Here is a 24109-nt window from a genome sequence, read left to right as displayed (position 1 = left end):
TCGTGGAAATTTCCAGCAACGTTGTTGAGTTCACGAACCTTCATCTGGTACACATTGATTTCGTTAATTATTGTTGTTTAGAAAACCTCACCTCTTTAAATATCTTACCTTACTAATCATGTGTATTATAAAAAAGAGTTCTCCTTATCAGTAAATTTTTTCCCTATTTGTTGGATGGATATTATCCCATCCAACAAATAGGCCGAGTTGACTATCAAGTAATTGATCGATCGATCCATCATCCTCTTTTCTTTTTTTTTTTTTCCGAAATTTGCCAAAAACACAAAAGAAGAAACCATTTCTTACTCATCAATCGATCGTCAACTCACCGAACTGCGGCAACTTAAAAAGATCGTATAAATAAAAACTATAAGAGGTTTGAGATTTTAACATCTTTGAAATTTCTCCATCTTTTTGCCCTTTCTTTCTTTCGGGCCGAAGGAATCTGCTTGACGGTTGACTGTGGCTCCGCCGATGGTACGCCTCCTCTTGCTTTCTATCTATCCTCCTCCGTCGCTTCGATCGACGACCAACAGCCCTCTATCGATCGATCTCGTGGAAAAATGCAGGAAACCCTTACATCTGATTCCATTGAGAAGCGTCTTCGCTTGCAAAACGAGGTCCTTCACCTTTTCTTTCCGTTTACTCTCTCAATTTAATTTTAGTGTTTTTTTTTGGCATTTTAGGTTGAAATAATCTATTTGACGTGGTTTTAGTGTTTTTTTTTTTTTTTGTATTTTAGGTTGAAATAATCTATTAGGTCCTTAACCTTTTTTTTTTGAAATAATCTACCGATTGAGACTTTCTTGTGATCATTGTAGTATGGACGCATCATCTATTCGCTTTTTTCTTTCTTCTTCTTCTTCTTTTCCCCAGTTCCCGTGATGAGATCCATAGTATTGGGTAATTGATCTAATAAGGTTCATGTACTGAGACCAGAAAGTGGTGGATGGAATATCAGAAAGGGGTAAAACATCGACCATCTGAGACCAGTAAAAAGAAAGTGGGATCACCGAGAATCCTTTTTCCTTGTGGTTCTTGGATTGGAGGAGTGTTTTAGGATGTCTCTGCCTTTGCACTAGTGTCCAGTTTGAAGATAACACAATCAACTCAGAAATAATGATCTTGTTCTGCGAACCTTGAGCCGTGACTGCGAGGCTGACACGGTTTGGTCAACCCGGCGACGTCCAGGATCGCGAAGATCTCGGTCGGTCGGGTCGAGATTGGACTTGGTGGCGACGCGCTTCTTCCCTGAACTCGTTCGCCTTTGCTGCACCTGGATTCCTGCACATAGGCCTAGGTCGGGATGGGGGATGATCCCGACTTGGGCCCCTGCGAAGCTTGAGTCAATGGTCTACTAATGTTCTCATGCCCCCCCGTCAGATGCTGGTGAGGGGTTTTTATTGTGACTCCCGGGGGTCGACCGTACGATCGACCCCGGTGAGCGGCCAATGTACCTTCGGGTGTTCGCTGTCCGGGATACGTGGGATGGCGCCATGCGGTGCCGAACGGCGCGGGGAGATGACCGTTGCATCTCGGATTATTGGTGGCACATCTTTCGTGGCTCTATCTCCCTCCCAAGGTCTTGTGCTCGGGCTGATGTGGCGGGGGTCAGGTCCCTGTAGGATGATCCATAATGTGTGCCCTATCACTTCTCCCCCCCATCAAGTCATGTCGTTGGGTCCTTGTGAGGAGCTGAGGGCACGACTGGGTTGGTAAAGCAGCAGTCGGGTGGCAACTTAGTGAGGCGTCGCTTGTGAGTCCTTTGGTCGAATTGCATGACTTGGGTAAAGGTTGATTCTGTTGGTCGAGCTATCTAACTTGGGCGCTGGAAGGGCTGATTGGACGAGACGTTGCTCGTACGACTATTGGTCGAGTTACGTGACTCGGGCAAAGACTAATCCTGCTGGCCGAGCTACTCGACTCGGGCATTGGATGGACTGATTGGACGAGACGCTGCTCGTACGACTGCTGGGCGAGTTGCATGACTCGGGCACTGGATGGACCGATTGGACGAGACGTTGCTCATACGACTGTTGGCCGAGTTGCGTGACTCGGGCACTGGATGAACTGATTGGATGAGACGTTGCTCGTACGTCTGCTGGGCGAGTTGCGTGACTCGGGCACTGGATGGACTGATTGGACAAGACGTTGCTCGTATGACTATTGGCCGAGTTGCATGACTCGTTCGTGCTCCATTACATGTTTCTGGCGTGAATTTTTGGTGGTTTACGGATTTTTGGTGGGAATTCGGCAAATTTGGGGGATCTGGGGAGTTATGCCAAATTGGATGCTGACATTACTTCTTGCCTCGGGGAGTCCAAACGTCGGCTTGGGGTGGCGTGTTTCTTCTTTATAGATCCCTGACTATGGAATGCGGTGGCATTGCTCAGTCTGTGGAATGCGGTGCATTGCTCAGTCGCCGTTTTCTCTGCTCGCACCTCGGATCGCTGCTCATTATTTTGAGGTCGGGATGTCTTCGTCTTCCTCGTCTTCCCCCTCTTCGGGTCGGTCGGTTTCCGAGATCAGCAACTCGGGTTCCGATAGTTCTAGGGTAGAGGTGATCAGTTCTTCGTCGGGTGACTCGCCCCCGACGGATTCGAAGGCCTTTGCGGCCCTTCAAGTGATGAGGTCATGGCATGATGTCGACTCGGTGGTGACCAAGAACCTTTTAGGTCCGATTCGGGATCGTTACAGTCTCCCGAAGAATTATGGACTTTATGTTCCGCGTCCTGGTCAGCGTCCTTACGACCTGTTTCCCAATGGGCTTGGGTTGACCACGAATGCTCTAGAGGCGGGGCTGCGCTTCCCGTTGCACCCGGTTATCGAAGAATGCCTCCGCTGGTGGGGGATCTCACCATCCCAGATGGCGCCGAACTCCTGACGTTATTTAGTGGTTTTTCTCGGGGAGTGTTGGGGGGCAGGGATCGAACCGACCCGAACCCTTTTCTTAGCTTGCTTTCACCTGTGCAAGGGGCGGGGCGGGTATTACCTGACCGCCCGAAGTGGGTTTAAGATTAGCGGGGCACCCTCCAACAACAAGGGGTGGAAAACTCGTCATCTCTTCGTGAGTTGTAGTCGGAGGTGGGGGTTTTACATTGGGTGGACCTCTCGAGCTATTAACAACGTTCCCCCATTTCTTTGACATGAAGAGACCGAGCACGTGGAGCGATTGAGAGAGATCCTGTCCTCCTCTCTGGCCATCAAGGGAATGACCAAGGAGTGGCTGGTTGAAGCGGGGCTAAGCCCAGCCACTAGGGGTACGATCAGATTCGTGCTCGAAGTGCTCTTTTTTTTTTTTTTTGACGTCTTACTAATCGAACCTTTGTTTCGCAGAAATGGTGAACCTCTAGATTATGAAGGGGATGCCTTGCCCTTCGGCCGTGGCGCAACCGACCCGGGAGTGTGATGGATTCAGCCCCGGGGTTCCTTCGAAAAAAGGGCACATCGGCACATGGGTCGAAGTCGCCTAGGGAGCCGGAGGCGGGTCGACCAAAGAAGAAGGCCAAGGTCAACACCCAGAAGGTGTTGGAAGGCATGGCATGGGTGAGTTTGGCGTTTTTCTTGCTACTGTTTGGAAGTTGGTGCTGACGTCAATCCTACGCAGGTTCAACATTACACCATGGCCTTGATCGATCGCGTTTGCGATGCCGGTAGGGTGATCGAACGCATGGGCGAGATGAACTCGGGCCTTCACCAAGAGATCGAGGAGCTAAAAGGTGGGCCTGGTCCAGCGACTGAGCAGCGTGCCACAGATTTAGAAGCCGAGGTCGAACGACTAAAGGCCGAGCTGCCCGATTCCTAATGTCAATTGAAGGAGAGTCGGGGGCGGGTTCGGGCTCTAGATGACGAGCTATTGACCCTTTCACGAAATGCCGAAGCTGCGCGGTCAGCGTCCTGGGCAACGGAAGAGCCTTTGGCCGAGGAGCGCCGACTGGCACTTGAAAGAGTGAAAGAGGCTATCTCCGAATACAAGAAGTCCTCGGGGTTCGAGCTTGTTTTGGCGAGATCGGGCCAAGTAACTTATGAGTTTGGGTACCGAGTCGCCCGTGCTTGCGTCCGGACTAAGTGTCCCGACCTGGAGGTGGAGTCGGATCCCTTCACCAATCTTCCTGGGGACCAGAACGTCAGGATGCCGGACGAGGTCCCTTTCGATGACAGCCTAGAGGCTCCCCCGAATTGAGGGGTGTTTTGTTTTTCCTACTCTTTTTTGTCTCTTGGTCGGGTTGAGTTTTTGAGTTGTAATACCTGGACCAAGCATAATGTATGTGCCTTTTGAATTATGGAAAACATGCTTATGTTTTTGACGTACCGACGTGTCTAAGGATAAAACTTTTTGAGGTTTGTGGCGTTCCACGTCCTTGGTAGAGGTTTTCCCTCTGTGGTTTCGAGGCGGTAAGTTCCTTCTCGGACCACATCAGAGACTCGGTATGGTCCTTCCTAGTTTGGGGTCAATTTCCCTCTGGCTCGGGTCGGGTCGCTTACCTCGGCCTTCCGTAAAACGAGGTCTCCGGCTTTTATTTGTCGGGGTCGGACTTTGCGGTTGTAGAGTCGGGCCACGACCTTCTTGTACACCAAGTTGCGGAGGTGTGCCACGGCCCTTCTTTCTTCGAGCAAGTCGAGGTTTGTCCGGAGGCTTTCCTCTGAGGCGTTTTCTTCGAAGTTCTCGATGCACAGGGTGGGTAACACCATTTCAGGTGGCAGAACTGCCTCGGTTCCATATGCTAAGCTGAATGGGGATTCCCCCATGGCTGTTTTGGGTGTGGTCCGGGATGCCCATAGAACGCTTGGGAGCTCATCGACCCATGCCCCGCAAGCCCCAGTCACCCATTTTTCAAGCCCTCCAAGATGGCTTGATTTGCGGCTTCGGCCTGGACGTTAGTTTGGAGGTGCGCGACCGAGCTGAACTTCAACTGTATCCCGTAGGACTGGCAGTAGGCTTTGACGTTGTTGAACTGGGCTCCATTGTCGGTGATGATGGCCCTTGGGATCCCGAACTGGGTAATGATGTTCCTCCAGACGAATCCCTCCACCTGCTTTTCAGTGATGGACGCCAGCAGCTCGGCTTCGATCCACTTTGTGAAGTAATCTGCCTCGGCTATGATGAATCTCCTTTATCCAAATGCGGGGGGAAAGGGCCCGAGGAGGTCGAGCCCTCATTGGGCAAAAGGCCAAGCAGCGTCCATCGGGGTGAGAGGAACCGCGGGCTGGTGTTGTATTCGGGCGTGCTTCTGGCATTGCTGGCATCGTTGCACGTATGACTGCGCGTCCCAATGCAGAGTCGGCCAGTAATACCCTTGCCTAAGGACTTTGAAGGCTAAGGTTCGGCTGCTGGCATGTTCCTCGCAGATGCCTTCATGGACCTGAGCGAGGACCGTTTCGGTCTCGGGTGGCGCCAAGCAGCGTAAGAGGGGTTGAGAGAAGGCTCTTTGATATACTTCCCACCGACTTCACAGTACCTTGCTTGGATGCGCTGGAGTCGGCGGGCAACAACTTGATCGTCAGGTTACGCTCCTTCCCTTTTATAATGAAGGACCTCGTCCATCTAGTTCGGGGCGACTTCAGTTGTAGTGACGATCTCGGTCGAGATGGGCCGAGAGGACTTCAGTTCTCGGCAGGAGTTCCCCCGAACTACGGGAGGAGGCTAGTCGGGCTAGGGGGTCGGCTTGTACGTTCTGGGCGTGCTGTCACGACCTTAGCTGGAATTGCTTAAGGCGTGAGGCACCCTTGCGGCCAAAGACGCGAACTTAGCTTGCGTCGCCTAAGTCGCGAGTCACCCTTGTGGCAAAGACGCGAACTTAGCTTGCGTTGCCTAAGTCGCGCTTCGCCCTTGCGATATTGCTCCGCAAGGATCAACCCACTTTTTAACCTCTCGCAGGTCCCGAAGGACCTGTAAAAGAGAAAGAGAGTTAGTTCGAAAGAACGAGCAACGTACAAGTCCCGAAGTCTCGCGAAAAGGGAAGCATTACAAGCAATTCGACGAACACCTTGTGTGCATAAGAGAAAAGAGGGAGAGGGAGAAAAACAAGGCTTTCAAGGATGAACGAACAGCTGCAAGCCCACAAACAGCCGCTCACCTGGTCCCGGGCGCGAAGACAAGTTCCCGTAAAGGTCACGTGCGAACTTGCGAAAGAGATCTCAACGCCCGGTATATAACCGAAGCCCCATCCAGCCCTGTGCCACCCGGGGGGTTCCTGGGGTCTGAGATGGCTGACATTTTGGTGAGCGGAGGAAGTTCTCCGCTCACCTCCCGCGGCACGCAAAAACGGAGCTGTTTTGGGCTGTTTTGGGGCTGTTTTGCTTGGTTCGATGAGCGGTCGCTTTGTAACGCTGCAGCTTGTTCGAACTTACATATTTACAAGCAAAATGACCCAAAACCAAGAGAAAACATGCTGTCAAGCAGCTGTACATGCAGGTGTGAGCGACGAACGGTTCGTTGAACGGAGTTGTTGCGGGTGCGCGACGACCGTTCGTGACATTCTCCCCCACTTAAACCGTCGACGCTTGTTGGTAGTTGTTGATGACTTCTTCTTCATGTCGCAGGGCGTCTTCGGGCTCCCAACTGGCTTCAGTTCGGGGAAGCTTTCGCCACTTCGCCAAGTACTCTGTTTGCTCAGCTCCGTTGGGTAGCTTTATCTTGCGATCCGCCAGAATGGTTTCCACTCACTTTTCGTAGGAGGCTGTGATGGGAGGTAACCGAGTTAGAACACTTCGGGAAGCATCTTGCGGATCCGAGTGGTAGGCTTTTAGGTTGCTGGCATGAAGGACATTGTGAATTTTGAACCACGCCGGCAGCTGCAACTTGTAAGAGACGTTGCCTACCCTGCTGATAATTGGGAAGGGTCCTTCATACTTGCGCACCAATCCTTTGTGGACTCTGTTCCTAAAGAATTGGAGTGATGCTGGTTGGAGCTTTACCAACACCAAATCGCCAACTTTGAACTCTTACGGTCGCCTTCCCAAGTCTGCCCACTTCTTCATCCTTTTTGCCGCCTTCTCCAAGTAAGCCCGCGGAATATCGGCATTTTGGTGCCACTCCTTTGCGAAATGATAGGCTGATGGACTACTCCCAGTATACCCAATTGCCATGGTGTGCGGAGTCGACGGTTGTTGTCCTGTGATAATCTCGAAGGGGCTCTTGTTGGATGCAGAGCTCCGCTGCAAGTTGTAGGAGATTTGGGCAATGTCCAACAGCTTCACCCAATCTCGTTGATTGACACTCACGTAGTGCCGAAGATATTGCTCCAAGAGCGAATTTATTCTTTCAGTCTGGCCATCCGTCTGGGGGTGGAGGCTTGTAGAGAAGTATAACTTTGACCCTAACAACTTGAACAGCTCGGTCCAAAATCGTCCCAGGAACCGAGCATCTCGATCACTAATGATATTGTGCGGGACTCCCCAATACTTCACTACATACTTCATCATCAGCTTGGCCGCCTCCTCTGCTGAACAGTGTAGGGGAGCAGCAATGAAAGTTGCATACTTTGAAAACCGATCGACCACCACGAGTATCGATCCGAGTCCCCCTACAGGTGGCAAGCTTGATATGAAGTCTAAGGAAATGCTCTCCCACGACCTTTCTGGTACGGGCAACTGCTCCAAAAGTCCCACCGGCTTCCGCTGCTCCACCTTGTCTTGTTGGCAAGTAAGGCATGTTCGAACATATTCTTCCACGTCAATCCCCATTTTCGGCCAGTAGAAGACCCTCTCCACGAGAGCCAATGTTCTGTGAATGCCTGGGTGTCCAGCCCAAAGGGAATCGTGACACTCTTTTAAGAGCTCACGCCTTAAATTGTCTACTCGGGAAACATACACCCTATTCCCTTTTGTGTAAACAAGTCCCTCCTGGACCCAAAATCGTCGTGCCTTGTCTTCTTTGATGAGCTGCATTAGGATAACTGCTTGGGGATCACTATACAGCCCATCCCTGATTCGGGAAAGAAAGTTGGAGAGCAACTGACTTGCTTGGCCTCTGCCCTCCAGTTGTACGACATTCACACTTTCCACCTTCCGACTTAGTGCATCGGGCACGACGTTCGCCTTCCCGGGCTTGTACTCCATTGCCATATCGAATTCAGCCAGGAAGTCCTGCCATCGCGCCTGCTTTGGGGAGAGCTTCTTCTGAGTTTGGAAATAGCTCAGGGCGATGTTGTCTGTCCTCAGCACAAATCGCGACTCGAGGAGGTAGTGTCGCCAAACTCGCAGACAGTGGATCACTGCTGTCATCTCCTTCTCATGCACTGGATACCGCCGCTCGGTCTCGTTGAGTTTGCGGCTCTCGTAGGCCACCGGATGACCCTCCTGCATGAGTACTCCCTCAATAGCGAAGTCCGAAGCATCTACATGGACTTCAAAGGGCTCTCCATAATTCGACAATTTGAGCACTGGTTCTTCCAGAACAGCAGCCTTCAGATCTTGGAATGCTATCTCACATTTGTCTGACCACTTCCAAGGCTGCTCCTTCTTCAGCAACTCCGTTAGTAGGGTTGCCCGCTTCGAATATCCCGCTATGAAGCGTCGATAGTAATTGACGAAACCAAGGAAGGATCTTAACTCTGGCACCTTCTTTGGAGTTCGCCATTCCGCAACTGCTTGCACCTTCGACTTTTCCATCCGAATGGAGCCATCACCGATTCGATGCCCCAAGAATAAGATTTCAGTTTGAGCAAAGTAGCATTTCTCCCTTTTCACGAACAAAGTGTTCTCCCTGAGAACCTTGAAAATCATCCGAAGGTGCTTGACGTGCTCCTCGAGCGTTTGGCTGTAGACGACGATATCATCTAGGTAGACGACCACGAACTTATCCAAATACTCCTTGAATAGCTGGTTCATGAGAGTACAGAATGTGGCCGGAGCATTGGTTAAGCCGAAAGGCATCACCAAGAACTCAAACGCTCCATACCTGGTTACACAGGTAGTCTTCGCTTCGTCGCCTTCAGCAATGCAAACCTGCCAATACCCCGATCGAAGGTCAAGTTTTGAGAAATACTTAGCCTTGCCCAATTGGTCGAACAAGTCCGCGATGAGCGGGATGGGATACTTGTTCTTCACTGTTACTTTGTTGAGGGCTCGGTAGTCGATGTATAATCAGAGGCTCCCATCTTGTTTCTTCTGGAAGAGAACTGGAGCTCCGAAAGGTGCTTTAGAGCTGCGGATGAGACCACCGCTTAGCAGTTCACCTAACTGCTTCCTGAGTTCTGCCAACTCTGGCGGGGGCATGCGGTAGGGTGGTCTCGCTGGAGGCTTCACTCCTGGCTCCAGCTCGATACTGTGATCCACGCCTCTGCGTGGTGGAAGGTTCTTCGGCAGCTCTGGTGGCATAACATCTTTGAACTCTTTTAGGACGTTCGCCACCACAACAGGTTCTTGAATGACCTCCTCGTTGAGTGGCTCTAGCTTCATAGCAGCCACGAATGTCAACTCGCATTTTCGCACCTCTTTCTTCAATTGTAATGCCGAAATGTGTTGGGGCTCCTTAGTTCCTCTCCGAGAGACGGGAACCACGCAGGGGTCATCGCCTCCCATCATACATAGGGAGTTCAAGAACGGTATCGGCACCAACTTCGCTGCGTGCATAAACTCCATTCCAAGAATCACTTGGAAGTCGTCCAGTGGCACGACCATCATATTGGTGTTTCCGCTCCAAGTCCCGATTTTGATAGGAACACCCTTCGCCAACCCGGAGATTCGCCTGGCCTCCGAGTTCACCGCCTTCATTCGGCTTGGGCTCTTCTCCAAGGTCAACCCAAGTCGCTGTGCTTCGCGATCGGCTATGAAGTTGTGGGTAGCGCCCGTATCTACCATTGCACGGGTCGTTTGGCCATTTAGCTTGATGTCCACATACATCAGCTCACTACTTCCTGCTTTTTGTGCCTTCGTCTTTATGTTCTCCCCCACTTGACCCCGCATAGCGTTCAACAAACGCATTGCTCCCATTCGGGGTCCTTGCGACTCCTCGTCGTCGCTGTTGGGTTCTGAACTGGTCGAACTAAGAGCAACAGCTTTGCCCTTGTCCGATCGGGGAGGGTGGATGGAAGCCGTCAAAGCATTGAGTGCCTGTTTTTGTGGGCACTCCCTTACCATGTGCGGTCCTCCACACAAGAAGCATCCTCCAGGTTTTGAGGCCTTGCCTTTCGGGTTCGGCCCTTTGTGGGAGCTCTTCTTCTTTTGTTCGCCCCCGAGCTCCTTCCCTCGAGAATGTTTTGGAGGGCGATTGCCTGAAGATTGTTTCCTTCTTGCTGGGTCTTCAGAGGAAACAAAGTCGGTGAGCCTTTCTGCAGCAGCTATTGCCCCGACCACGTCGGTAACTTTCCTTCGATTTAGCTCCTGTTGAGCCCATGGTTTCAAACCATCAAGGAAGCTGAACAACTTGTCCTTCTCAGACATGTCCTGTATGTCCAGCATTAGTGCAGAAAATTGTTTCACATAGTCTCGGATGGTGGTACTTTGGCGGAGTTGTCTCAACTTCCTTCTTGCGACGAACACCGTGTTCTCCGGTAGAAACTGAGTTCTCAACTCCCGCTTCAAGTCCTCCCATGTGTCGACTCGACATCGACCTTGTTGGATCTCCTCCCAACGAGTTCGCCACCAAAGTTTCGCATCTCCGTTCAGATACATTGTTGCTATAGAAACTTTGGTATCTTCAGAATCGGGCCTCGTAGCTCGGAAGTATTGCTCCATGTCGAACAGAAAATTCTCGAGCTCTTTGGCATCTCTGGCCCCTCCATATCCATGAGGCTCCGGTGCCCTCAGATTTTGTGGCGGTGCAACGCGGGTGTTGCTTCCTCCCGCATTTAGTGTTCTTGTGAGCATGGCCACCTTTGCCGTGAGTTCCGCCACAACATCCTATAAGTGTTGCATGGAGTTTTTGGTGTTGTCAGACAGTCGGTCGACTAGGGCCTCGACCTTGTCGATCCTGGACTCCGCTTCCTCTTGCGAGCTCTCTACCCCAACAAGTCTTTGTTGGCCATGGTAGAGTTCCTCCATGCTCGCTTCCAGAACATCCAGGCGGGTTTCCGCCGTCGTGAGTCTCTCCTTATGACTCTTTTTCCCAGTTAGCGCACCAGATTGCGCTTCCTCCGCTTGTGGAGAGTAGCCAACTTCTCGCTCATCCTGTTCGTTGCTGCGCTCCTCGTGAGCGGTTCCAACAGCTTGAGAGCGAGTGTGCACATGCAGCCCACCTGCGGCTGCTTGGGGCAAGGGTTCGGCTTGCCCCGTCTTGCTTGATTCGCCACGATGCTTTGCCATGGCGAAGTTGCGAAGTTCGTTCGCTGTTCGATCGAAGAGCTTGCCCGCTCTGATACCACAATGTCACGACCTTAGCTGGAATTGCTTAAGGCGTGAGGCACCCTTGCGGCCAAAGACGCGAACTTAGCTTGCGTCGCCTAAGTCGCGAGTCACCCTTGTGGCAAAGACGCGAACTTAGCTTACGTTGCCTAAGTCGCGCTTCGCCCTTGCGATATTGCTCCGCAAGGATCAGCCCACTTTGTAACCTCTCGCAGGTCCCGAAGGACCTGTAAAAGAGAAAGAGAGTTAGTTCGAAAGAACGAGCAACGGACAAGTCCCGAAGTCTCGCGAAAAGGGAAGCTTTACAAGCAATTCGACGAACACCTTGTGTGCACAAGAGAAAAGAGGGAGAGGGAGAAAAACAAGGCTTTCAAGGATGAACGAATAGCTGCAAGCCCACAAATAGCCGCTCACCTGGTCCCGGGCGCGAAGACAAGTTCCCGTAAAGGTCACGTGCGAACTTGCGAAAGAGATCTCAATGCCCGGTATATAACCGAAGCCCCATCCAGCCCTGTGCCACCCGGGGGGTTCCTGGGGTCTGAGATGGCTAACATTTTGGTGAGCAGAGGCAGTTCTCCGCTCACCTCCCGCGGCACGCGAAAACGGAGCTGTTTTGGGCTGTTTTGGGGCTGTTTTGCTTGGTTCGGTGAGCAGTAGCTTTGTAACGCTGCAGCTTGTTCGAACTTACATATTTACAAGCAAAATGACCCAAAACCAAGAGAAAACATGCTGTCAAGCAGCTGTACATGCAGGTGTGAGCGACGAACGGTTCGTTGAACGGAGTTGTTGCGGGTGCGCGACGACCGTTCGTGACAGTGCGGTATTCTTTCAATCGAGAGGCGATCGAAATGGCCCGCAAGCTGTTTTGCTTCGGCCAAGTATAATGCCATGGTTAGGTCTCGGGCTTCGTAGCTGCCGTTGATGTGGCCTACTACCAGCTGTGAATCGCTGAAGACCTTCAGGTCTTGGATGTGCATTTCCAAGGCGAGTCGTAGTCTCGAGAGTAGCGCCTCGTATTCGGCTTTGTTGTTGGTGGCCTTAAACTCTAGCTGGAATGCCTGTTCGTATGTTTCGCCCTGCGAGCTTTTTCGGATGAGCCCCGCCCCTACTCCTCCCGAGGCCGTGGCCCCGTCTACGTACAGGGACCAGGTGCGCTCGGCGAGTTCCTATCGAACAAGACGCTCGTCGGGGGTTAGCTCGGAAATGAATTCGGCCAATACCTGTGCTTTTATGGCGGCTCTGGTTACGTATTGGATGTCGAATTCTCCAAGCTTGACTGACCACCTGAGCATCCGACCCGGTGCGTCGAATTTGGAGAGGATCTGCCGGAGCGGCTGATCGGATATCACCTTTATTGTGTGAGCTTGGAAGTATGGTCGTAGCTTCCTGACTGTTTTTATTAGCGCCAATGCCAACTTCTCGATCGGGGAATATCGCTCCTTGGGCCCGGCGAGGACGTGGTTGACATAGTAGATGGCTTGCTGTGCCTCTGGACCTTCCCGTACCAGCACCGAGCTAACAGCTTACTCTGAGGCTGCCAAGTACAGGCCAAGGGTCTCACCCGGTTCGGGCGAGGCAAGGCGCGGTAGCCGTCCAAGGTGCGCCTTCAGATTCTCGAAGGCCAGCACGCACTCGGGGGTCCATGAAAACCCGTTCGCTTGGCGCAGGGCTCAGAAGAAGGGGAGGCATTTGTCTCCTGAGCGTGACATGAATTGGTTGAGTGCTGCTAGCCTTCCGGTGAGTCGCTATACTTCCTTGGCCGATCGCGGGGGCTGCATCTCCTTTATGGCCCAGATTTTTTCTGGGTTGGCATCTATTCCCCTTTGGTGGATGATGAATCCGAGAAACTTGCCAGACCTGACCCCGAAGGTGCACTTTGAAGGGTTAAGGCGCATGTTGAATTCCCTGAGGGTTTGGAAGGTTTCGGCCAGGTCGGTTAGATGCGTGCTTGCCGACCTACTTTTGATAATCATGTCGTCGACATAGACCTCCATATTTCTCCCGAGTTGCTGCTTGAACAGATCTCATTACTGAAAGAAATTTGACCCGAACTAAGTAGTGCTTTAAAAACTTCTTTCGGGTCTATAGTACCTAGAGTATTCATGGGAGGCCATCATTCAAATGCATACTAGAAAAATACTAGAAAAAGAAACTTATTTTTATTAGTGATTTGATTAACAAATTTTGTCAACAATTTTTTCCATGTGGGTTTTACACCAAGAACAATATCAGAATTTCAAAAGTCATAATTAGAAAGTCCTTTTTTCCCTCTTCATCTTTTGCATATCTTGGTAAGCTAGCTTCTGGAGAAGGACGATGGACACTTTAGAGTTTAATTGCATCATCTACTATCACCTACTTTTTCCTGACTTTAGAACTTTGAAGATATATCTGTATAAATACACATTGTTAATCTTATTAAGTTGTCCCTTTAGGTTCTAAAATGGCTGTCAGAGTTTTCAGAAAAGCTGCTTCAGAGAGCAAAAGATACCGAAATGGAAATGAATGGACTATTCGACCAAGCTGGGGCTGTGGAACTAGATCTGAAGAACACTGTCAACACCCTCTGTAATTTATCACGCGATCTACTTATCAATCATGCAAGTACAGATCACAATGGTTACAAGTGCATATATTAATCTTTACATTCTTTGCTGTGGGTTTTCAAACTGACATGCCACTGTTTAGTTTTAGTTTAGCCAAGCAACATGTTTACAAAGGTAAAATCTCTAACTTGAATATGAGGGTCTTATACTTAATTCTGTTCATTCAGTTTGGATTGCCTTCCATTTTGATTCATAGTGCCTTGAAAGGAAAAGGCCCATGAGTTTGTACTTGACAAAATAGATGTTATGTGCTACACTGGTGATAAAATTCACCATTGTTGGTTGTTCTCTTTAGATAAAATTCATAGCACCTTGAAATGCAAAGGCTCATGAATTTGTTCTTGACAAATTAGATATTATGTGCTACAATAGTGATAAAATTCATCATTGTCGGTTGTTCTCTATAGATTACTCTTGACTGGTATGATAATGATTTTTCTAATATATTCTATCTTGTCTCATTTGAAGCTAAATTATATAGTTTATTTCTACTTAGCTATTGTTTTTAAGTGCAAATAACTAACAAAAATTCTGGCTGAACTTCTAAGTATTGACTACTATGTCATGGTCAAGCTATCAATTAAATATATTCTTTACATGTATCTTGTGAAGTGGCTCACATAGTAGTTTTTTACATGTTTTGCATATTTTCTTAAATAAAATAAATGTTCCATTATACTGCAATTTGTTGTTCTGTTTCTTTTGCACAATTTGAGTTTTAACTTGTAAATTATTTATTCAGTGTAAAGGATTTTTTTTGTTATATCTGGATTACATAATCCCTGTCCTTTATCTTCTGATCGTGAAAGTATTTTCCATTTTGAATTACAGAAGATATCTGATGAAGATGACATTGCTTGTCATCCTTTGAAGGATCATGCTGAATCTTCGGCTCAAGCGGGCATTCCTGCTCAGGATTATCAAAAAGATATACTACCAAGATATAAGAATGCTTTGTCTTTGGGTTTGAATTCCTGCAGAAAACACTTGCATGGTATAGAGAGAAGGCATATGACCAGTTCTGTTTCTAGAGTAAGTTTTGTGTCTTCTAATGACAAAATGTTATTCAGATTTTCTGAACATGAATTTTTTTCTTTATATTTTTCCATGGATGGGCTTTATTTCATCCGTGTATGGTCAGCTCTCAAAATTCCTTCTCACCATTAATCCCCCTCAAGGCTTCTTATTTCTATCAGCATCTTTTTCCATCATTTTCTCAGTACCCACACCAAATTTTCTTGTGTTTTATGTCTAAATGTTTAGAGTTAAAAATCTAGCAAAATACTTTAGATTTTCTATTTTTGTTTTCCTTTGATTAAAAGAGATTCATGCGATGATATTCCGAGTTTACTTTCTTAAGGTATTTTGAGCTAAAAAATTGTGGTAATACTTGCAGTGTTTCCTAATGTAGTTCATGCTATTTCACCTTATGTGCAACACTTTTTAAGTTTTATGTGTTTGACTTCAGATATGGTTAACATTCTACTTGCAACCTTTTGCCTGTGAATGCCATTAATATTTTAGAAAGCATAAACTGCAGGTGCACACTTTCTTTTGTATTACATCTTGGTGCCATTGCATAACCTGAACCAAAATTTTGCAATATTTTTATTGATTTATAAGAGTAGATAACATTATTCTCCGAAGAAAGGATGGAAATGAAAAGAGTAATTTATAAAATATAGTCAATTCCTGAAACACAAACTCCAATACAACATTTGGTTTCCTATGCCTGAAGATTGGAATGTTTACAGAAAACATATGAACATCTGCTAACCATTTTGTCCTTATATTTTAAAATTGTAACTTAGTGCATATCTGTATGTTCAACTATATTTTGATTAATAACAGTTGCAAAAAAAGTCTTCTTATTTGCTAGTTATCTGATGATAGTAGTAGTGGAATTCTATCTACCTGATATCTAATTTTTATCTGCTTTTTTTCTGATTCAAAAATCAAGACTGGGTTAGTATACCGTCCACTTCCACACATTATTGGATCTGAAGAATTTATTCATGATAATAGCTGTGGCATAACAGGTGCTTTTAGCTGGTGATCTGATTATTGATTAAAAATTTCAGTGATATTTTTTTTAGCTTTTTTAGTGACTCACGATGTGCATCATATTGTTTGATTGCTTCATTATATGAAGAGAACACATCCTTGGGAAACCCACAGCTTGATTTAGGCTTGATATTGGAATCAAAGCAAGCATCGTCAGTTGCAGAAGAGCTTGATTCCCTTGATTTATTTGGTCCTGACATTTTTGGAAATCAACAAGATTCTTCAGAGAAGGTAGATGAACATCTCTTAGCTAATTCCAAGATGGATAAATATCTACTTCTCTCATTGTCTCTTTTCTGTTGTTTATATAGCTTCTGGTTTTTGGATACAAGAATTACCATGCAGGTCAAGGCGGGGTACACTTTCAACCTTGCTATCCCACTAGTAGTTTGTGCAAATCTTGTAGAACATTGCCAACATCAGGAACACCACATTATCTTAGTTTTAGAAACTGTTAAATGTCTACCTTTCAAGTCCTAATTAAATATTCTTGATAATTCCGGAAATGACACATATTTGGAGATGGCTTGAAATGAATCGTAAGTTAACAACCATGTGTCTGATAGTAAGAAGAAAATAGTAGATTTGAGGCTGGTTGAGATTTGAGAATAATGGTCAGTCCAGAACCATATATCTGAAGTAAGAAGAAAACAGAAATGGACCACTTCTCAAGGTAAACGCTATGATGCTATTGTGTTTCTGTTGTTTGCAAAGGCATGCTGTTTGGGAGGTTGTTGTTACTTATGTTGTTAAAAGCTAACCACTCTTAATTTGCTCTGAAATGTCATTTTTTCCACTTTCTGGTGTTTAAAGCTAAAGCATTCTTAATTTGCTCTATAATGTTGTTTTTTCACCTATTGGCAGGATATGACAGATCCTGTAGCATCTGCTGCATCAGATTTTAAAGCAATGCTTGAAGCAGCTCTACTCAATCAATACAAATTCCGTATGTCTCTTTTCTGGTGGTGTAAATTGTAATGCATATATGAAGCTTCTTGATAAGGCAGTTCTCAATTTGCAACTAGGATATCCTTGAATGGTCTTTTTCTTCTTCTTTTTTTGGTTTTATAATTAAAAAGAGTATTGCATGTAAAGTATCAATTTAGTCACTTCAAATGACATGGTGCACAATTTTGCCTGATAAGCCCACTGACCTAGTAACTTTGTTATAACTTTAGCCATGTGGCTCAAAATAATAATGTTTAAGCTGCCTAGTACTAGGCTTATCAAAACTTACATACATCATGTAGGACTAGCAAGGGTATCACAATCTTCCCAATCATAGACTTGACATCCTTGTCGAGGATCCAATGCACAACCAATTTCCACCTTTGTGGTATGAATGTGGATTTAACAAAAGAAAAAACCCTTGTCTTAATGTGATGAAGCAATCTTATCTTTGCACATGTTAGCCCATATGAATGACTTGCAAAGTTGCTATGGTACCAATTGTCACGACCCATCCTATTTGGCCCAATGACCTCGTAAGCTGAATATAATAGACATTATACTTGGTGGTTCATAACGTTTGAGCCAAGGATTTTAATTTTGAATGACACCACCCGGTAAGGTCCGCCAGTAGACTAGTATGCGGACCGCCCGCTATCGGGCGGTATCGTCAATTATGCTATTTCCACTCCATTACCAACCGAAATCGATCGGTAACGATCGATTTTGACCGTTGTCGTCCGCTACCAAGCGGTATTAGTCGAGGGAGAAGGAAGAAGAGGGAGAACTTGAAGATCCGTCGCCGCTCTCCTTCGACAATCCCAATCCATCGTTGTCCTCCCTCATTGGACATCGTAGATGAGATGTCGCCTCCTCCTCGTCTGAGGCGACGATGCCTCGGTGTCGTAGGCGGCTTCTCTTCATTCGCGTGGGGAGAAGAATCCTCGGCGACGTCACACCTTTTTTTTTATTTTTTAAACTTATTTAGTATATATATATATATATATATATATATATATATATATATACTGATTGGTACGCCAGAGCGTACTACTCGGTACGCTCATACCATACCGAGCTGAGCTCGAAACGTCGATATGGTATGAAATTACGAACGTGGGTTTGAGCTCAAGTTACTAGTAGTAAAACTACTGAATATTATTACCAACATAACCTACCATCCTCTTCGGATGTGTCAAATTGGGGTATCTCACTGAATAATTTTCCCCATAGTTAAATCACTTATTTGCTTCCAGATACACTTAAAAATGATGAAAATATCTCAGATGCTTAATCATTCAGAAAAATTGACTATCTAGTCAAGACATTATCAGTAATATTCCAAAATTAAATTAATTCATTTCATAAGAAACTAATCAGTAAGGGGAAGAATGTATCTGCTGGTCTAGAATAACTTAAGTTTGTATTTTCTCACAAACAAGATTTACTTTTCAGCCATTTGGCCTCTGTCAGAAACAATCAACTGAAGTTTAGACTGCTTGACAAACTCCGACTTAATAAAGAACAGAAGTAAATTGCAACATATTATCTTTCATGGTTTCTATTGACTACCCTTCATTTTTAATACTTTTAATCACTAGATAATGATTGCCAAATAATGCTGGTAGAGGATTACAATCTAAACTCAAGAGACCTCCTAGGTGACTCAAATAACAACTAGCTGATTCTTCTACAGTTGGACTCCTTTTTTTAACTTGGAAGGGACAAGATAAAGCCATATTTGCCTGTTGCAGTGACAGCTTTCTTGCTGAACTTTTTGTGATATCGTATCTTCATCTTGCTTTACTGACATGTCTCCTTTTTTTTTTCTTAGTTTAAAGAAAAGAAATAATCTGGCATTTGATAGTTTGATTTTCTTTATGCAGATGATGAGGAAAGTTTGTCAGTGAAGGACATTCTCAGGGATAAGATGATCTCTGGACAAATACATACAGATGTGGTTAGTTTGTGTATTATCATGAGCATTAGCATAAATTCATTTATCTCATTTTCTTTTTTACATGGAAAATATGGTAATTGGAGAGGGCCAAAAACTACCAAACATGAGGAAAGTAATTTGTAAAAAGATGGAAAAATGTAGCAGGAGTAACCAAAACAAGTCAGAATGAAGCAAGCATGTTGCTTCTAGTTCAATGGTATAGAACCATATAATAGCTAGAACTGACATAGTTGAATATTTTTGATGAATTTTGATCAAGAAAACGAGAATAAAACACATGAGATCAAGTTGTGGTCAAATGATAGCTGATGCTAAATTTTTTGTGCCAGATTCAGAGAGTACAATTAGCTAATTGGTTGCAATTTATATTGGTTTTGTGTGCCATTTAGTTTTGATAGTATAAGGTGTCTTATTGTGTGAGCAAAATCAAATATCCCTGCTGAATACAAGCTTAAAAAGATTTTGGTATGCATGCCTGTTTCAGTTAGAGTTTTTATCTATATCCTTGTTATAGACCTCAAACCTTAGAACTTGTCCAAGCGTTCAATTATATGTACAATTGAATAGTTGCCTGGATTTCTACCTTTATTCTGCTATCTTTCCTGTTTATTTCTTGACAATAGTGATGATATGATATGGGAATATCATGATGATTCATTAATATCATTATAATACCACAAGCTTGAGTATGATCCATGCATCACTTTGACACGGGAGTGCCTCATTTGCTACAATCAACTCATGTGGATCTTGCTTATCCTATGGTATTTTCTACGGCCCACAATGTTGTCTTATAGCCTTTAACCCATCCCACTCAAATATGAAATCTCATGAGCATATTCCTTAGACAAAGTTAAAGCTGTTTCAAGGTTCTTTTCTTTATGACCAAGGAATGCATTAAATGGGTTAGTTACCAGTTGTAAAACACTTAATTTCGTAATTCCCTATGCATGAAGGGTTGTTTCATGCACTAGTACTTATTTTGGTGTTTTAGGGTTAGAAAGGAGTTTAGAAATTGATGATATTGGCAAAAAATCTCTTGGAGTTCTCTCTTAAATTTTGTATCTCTTGGATGCTTCCTTGATTGGTGAGTTTTTTGTTATCAGTTTTGTATCCTTGTTTATTATCCTTGAGGTGGTGAACTTTCTGTATCCCTCTGTGATTTTAAACTTGGTGATGAGTTATTTTTCGATTTTATTAAAGTATTATCGTGAGTTCGTTCTTTTTCTATCCGAAAAACTTATTCTAGCTAATACAATTGTACTATCGGCTTTCTTTCAAAATCTATTCCGCATTACCCGGTATCACACTTGCTTGTCGAAGGTCACTCTTTATTCAATTTCCAAAACAGTGTTAAGTTCTATGCTGGTCGGCCATTTGTCACAGACTTAGCTAGAATTGCCTAAGTCGTGAGGCACCCTTGCGGTAAAGACACGAACTTAGCTTGCGTTGCCTAAGTCGCGAGGCACCCTTGCGGCAAAGACGCGAACTTAGCTTGCGTTGCCTAAGTCGCGCTTTGCCCTTGCGATTTGCGTCCTCAAAGATCAGCCCACTTGCAACCTCTCATAGGTCCCGAAAGACCTGTAAAAGAGAAAGTTGATTAGTTCGAAGAATAAGCGACAGACAAGTCCTGCGTGCACAAGAGAAAAGAGGGAGAGGAGGAAAACAAGGACTTTAGAGGGTTGAACGAACAGCTGCAAGTCCACAAACAGCTGCTCATCGGGTGCCGGGCGCGACAACAAGTTCCCGTCAAGGTAACGTGCAAACTTACGAAAGATTGTTCGACGCTCAACGCTATACCGAAGCCCCATCCAGCCCTGTGCCACCTGGGTGGTTCTAGGGTGCTGAGATGGCTGACGTTTCGCGTGCAGCAGCGGGCTGCAGAAATCAGCCCGTGGCACGCGAAAACGGAGCTATTTTGCTCGGTTCGGTGAGCAGTCGCACTGTAGCGCTGCAACTTGTTCGAACTTCCATTTTTACAAGCAAAAGGACTTAAAACCAAGCCAAAACATGCTGCCAAGCAACTGTACATGTAGATTAGAGCGACGAACGGTTCGTTGAACGGAGTTGTTGCGGGTGCGCGACGACCGTTCGTGACACATTGGCATGATATATACACAAGTCATGCCATGCTTGTTATATTCACATACACATTCACGTGTCACTTCACTGCTGGCATTGAATATGAATGCAGGATGATAGACAGTTCTATATATGTTTCAAACTGTTATAAATCTCAAAACCAAAAAACATATCATTATTAGCTTTTTAAATAGGTTCTTTATTAGTTTTAATACATCTAACCTATAACAAGGAGTAGCCTGTTTCCCTAACTGGGCTATACTGAACTGGTTCCTTTACATTGAGTTAAAGCCTCATTGCTTTGCTTACTTCATAAAACTTATCCACAGGGCTTGCTTATTTTGCCAAGTGAACTTTTGGTTTAATTTACCTGAGTTCTTGCTTTTGGTTCACTGGAAATTGATTGGCCTTGAAGGTGGAGTTCCAAGAGGCAGAAAATTTAGAGAAAATGGACTTTTGGTCATTAGAACTCTCAAGTCATCAGAACAACCTTTTCCTCCTTTTTTAGGCCACCAGCTCCAATATGTCAGCACAATGGCTTACTTTGTCAAGTTTATAGGTTGTTGGATATGAAACATTTGAATCGAATGAGTAAAAACCCAACTGACTTATCAACAGAGAAACTTTAGTGGATAGTATGAAGAAAAAGGCATTTGTAGAGTTTGCTACACATGTGAATGTACTGATATATTCCATTTTTAGTAGCAGGATTATACTGAATATATGGAAGCATTACCAAATTAAATATATGTGATATTTCAAAGAGTTATGCTTGAGTATTTATGAGTTCACCTGTTTATATGTTGCTTTCTTATTTTGTTCCATTAGCTTATTCAGGTAGGAACTTCGGGAGAACGACAGGTCTCGCAAGGCACTTCTGAACAGCTGAATAGTACAATAGAAGAAGACAAACCTGTGACTGAAGGAAATCTTTGTTCCGTTACTCACCCACAGGAATTATATTCTGCACTATTGGGTGGAAGTTTATTTGACAATGATGAGGATCTTCTCTCTTCTGGTCGAAAGGAATCTACTGATGTTTCTACTTATGTTGGGGAATCAAATTCCTGGTGGACAGGCATAAAAGGTGATGAGCTTGTTGAATGTGCCCATTCCTCGAGCATTCATGGAGCTTTTGGTAATTCTGATCAATGTCTTATGGCCTCTGTAGGAAAAGACAACTCAATGTGCAGTAATGAGGAAGAAAGTGGCCAGCGAGCTCCTTGGCAAGTTGTTAACTCTGACGAGTGACAAAAGCCGACTACAATCAAACCAGAAGACAATGTATCATCTTCATTAGTGGCTATCGGTGATGAGATTCTCTCTGACAAGGAGTCATGCAAATTAGATGCTGATGTCTCCGAGAAGGATAAGATGCATACTTCATCGGCAATGCAATCTAGAGGATAATGATTTAACCTCCTTGGTAGCTAGCTGCAAGGACAATCTCTCTGACAAAAAAACATGGGAATCAAAAGGCTAGGGATGAGAGCCGGAGGTTGTCTTCACGGAAATTAAAAGGATGATAAATTGTCCTTATTGGCGGCGGGCTATGGTGACATTTTTGACTAAATAGGGATCCAAGTGAAAATGATCACAACATTGCTGGAAGTTTGCAAGGTTAAACATTTAATATTAGTTCAGCTTCATTGCAACAAGTATGTTGTATTTCGATAACCATTCATTGTCAAAGTTTGCGAGTAACCTCAGCTAGACATGAGTAGGACCCATCGGGCATATTATGTGCCTGATGACGACCGGATGAGGATTAGTGATGTCCTAAAGATTTGACTGTACTTGGTCTCATGCAATAATTCTATGTTGATTGGAAATGATCAGTTTTATTGCTTGGAAAAGTTGGTTTTAAGGATGCCAAATGCTGCAATCTGGCCAGGCTATGTAAATCACCTGCTTTCTAATCTTTTATTAGAGTATTGCTTTGCGTAGGGATGTCGTCATCTCTCTCCGTCGCGCAGACAGTCTTCCCCATATGTGAGGTGAAGGTGAGGTCGGCTGTGGTCTGCCCCGCGATTGAAAAGGCTGAATGACGTTAATCGTGATTTAATTCACAGCATATAATAATTTATCCCTACAGCTGACGGCATATATGTATTGGATTTATGTTTCGGTTGTTTTGTAGCAATTTTTTTTTTTAATTTCTCGAAATGCTTTTAGGTAAAGAAGAAAAAAAAAATTAAAGTTTAATTGTTCATTAAATACTTTATGTATCTTTTAAGTCTTGATGGGATGTGAGAAAACATTTTTGAGTGTCGTTATCATTTTCCTATTCTATCTAGAACGAGAAACAAAAAAAAGAGTGGTCATTTATGAAGAAAATATATAGTTTGATCAGAATATAATCTTCCTTCATTAAGACATTGAACAAGTATTGAATGTTAGATTGTAACCCATATCCACAAGCCATGTATCATTCTGAGCTGAGCTCTAACGTTAACGTTAAGTCATTTGTAGATGGTTTCTTCAGTGCTAACCTCTGCAATGTTACTGTTAAGAGTCATGGTGGTTGACGACTCTATAACTTTTACCTTATTGGCGGCTCGAGCGAGCGGGGCGGGCACGTGAATTGAACCTGACGAAGTCTCGTTGTCAAAAGCATGCACACCAACTTGAGAATATTCTCTTTCAACAGAATTTTCCCCACTCCTTCCACGGAAGGCGGCCAAGTCAAAACACGTCGCCACCCGATCCCAGCAAAGTCAGGTCCGGAATTCACCCTTCGTCTCCATTTCCCATTCTGCACCACCCATCTCTCTCTGTCCCTCTCCGTCTTGTTTGGACACGTGAAACGAAGAAGCAGACACATCGCCCCTTGCCACGATTATTATTGTACCTATCCCCCGCTCGTTGAAACTCCTCGTTATTGTTTTCCACATTGAACATGAACATTTGGTTCCTTGCGAAATGCACAACAGGTGTTGGTAGTAAGTCAATCTTGGCGTCCGGGGCGGACGCACAAGGCGAGGGAGACGAGAGTTTTGCAGTGGTTGATGTGGCTGAGTGCGCGTCTGTCTGGGGTCCACGTTCTCCGTGACAAGTGGCATCCCGGTTTCCAGAACACGACTCTGACTCTCCCGAGGTCTGTGGTTCGATGTCCCACTTCGAAAAGTTCAAGAATCTCCTCGGAGAAAACGTGTGGTTGAAG

General features: G+C 45.3%; 1 protein-coding gene across 5 annotated transcripts; it reads left to right on the top strand.

Moving 5' to 3' along the window:
- The first annotated feature begins 221 nt into the window (after positions 1–221).
- On the top strand, positions 222–22790 carry LOC103991038 (uncharacterized). Of its 5 annotated transcripts, XM_009410404.3 has the most exons (10): positions 230–477; positions 570–620; positions 13722–13886; positions 14724–14924; positions 15853–15931; positions 16045–16187; positions 16821–16902; positions 18791–18864; positions 21775–22033; positions 22118–22790. In XM_009410404.3, the coding sequence occupies exons 1-10, from the start codon at positions 475–477 to the stop codon at positions 22195–22197; spliced, it is 1137 nt and encodes a 378-aa protein (XP_009408679.2). In that variant the 5' UTR covers positions 230–474; the 3' UTR covers positions 22198–22790. The 5 variants fall into 5 exon arrangements, with proteins under 5 accessions (XP_065046437.1, XP_009408679.2, XP_009408677.2 ...); XM_009410402.3 differs by having other exon boundaries at positions 230–620; XM_009410403.3 differs by having other exon boundaries at positions 233–620; positions 21784–22033.
- Positions 22791–24109: the final 1319 nt, after the last annotated feature.

Source organism: Musa acuminata, chromosome BXJ1-7 (genome assembly GCF_036884655.1).
Source record: "Musa acuminata AAA Group cultivar baxijiao chromosome BXJ1-7, Cavendish_Baxijiao_AAA, whole genome shotgun sequence".
NCBI classification, from domain to species: Eukaryota; Viridiplantae; Streptophyta; class Magnoliopsida; order Zingiberales; family Musaceae; genus Musa; species Musa acuminata.
The sequence above is the reverse complement of the archived record's forward strand: the minus strand, read 5'-3'. Positions and strand labels throughout refer to the sequence as shown.

Excerpts from the sequence above, each read along its gene's own strand:
- LOC103991038 (XM_009410402.3), top strand. The coding sequence starts at position 564 with ATGCAGGAAACCCTTACATCTGATTCCATTGAGAAGCGTCTTCGCTTG. Across the intron at positions 15,932-16,044 it reads TAATAGCTGTGGCATAACAG|AGAACACATCCTTGGGAAAC; the intron begins GTGCTTTTAGCT and ends CATTATATGAAG. Across the intron at positions 16,188-16,820 it reads AACAAGATTCTTCAGAGAAG|GATATGACAGATCCTGTAGC; the intron begins GTAGATGAACAT and ends ACCTATTGGCAG.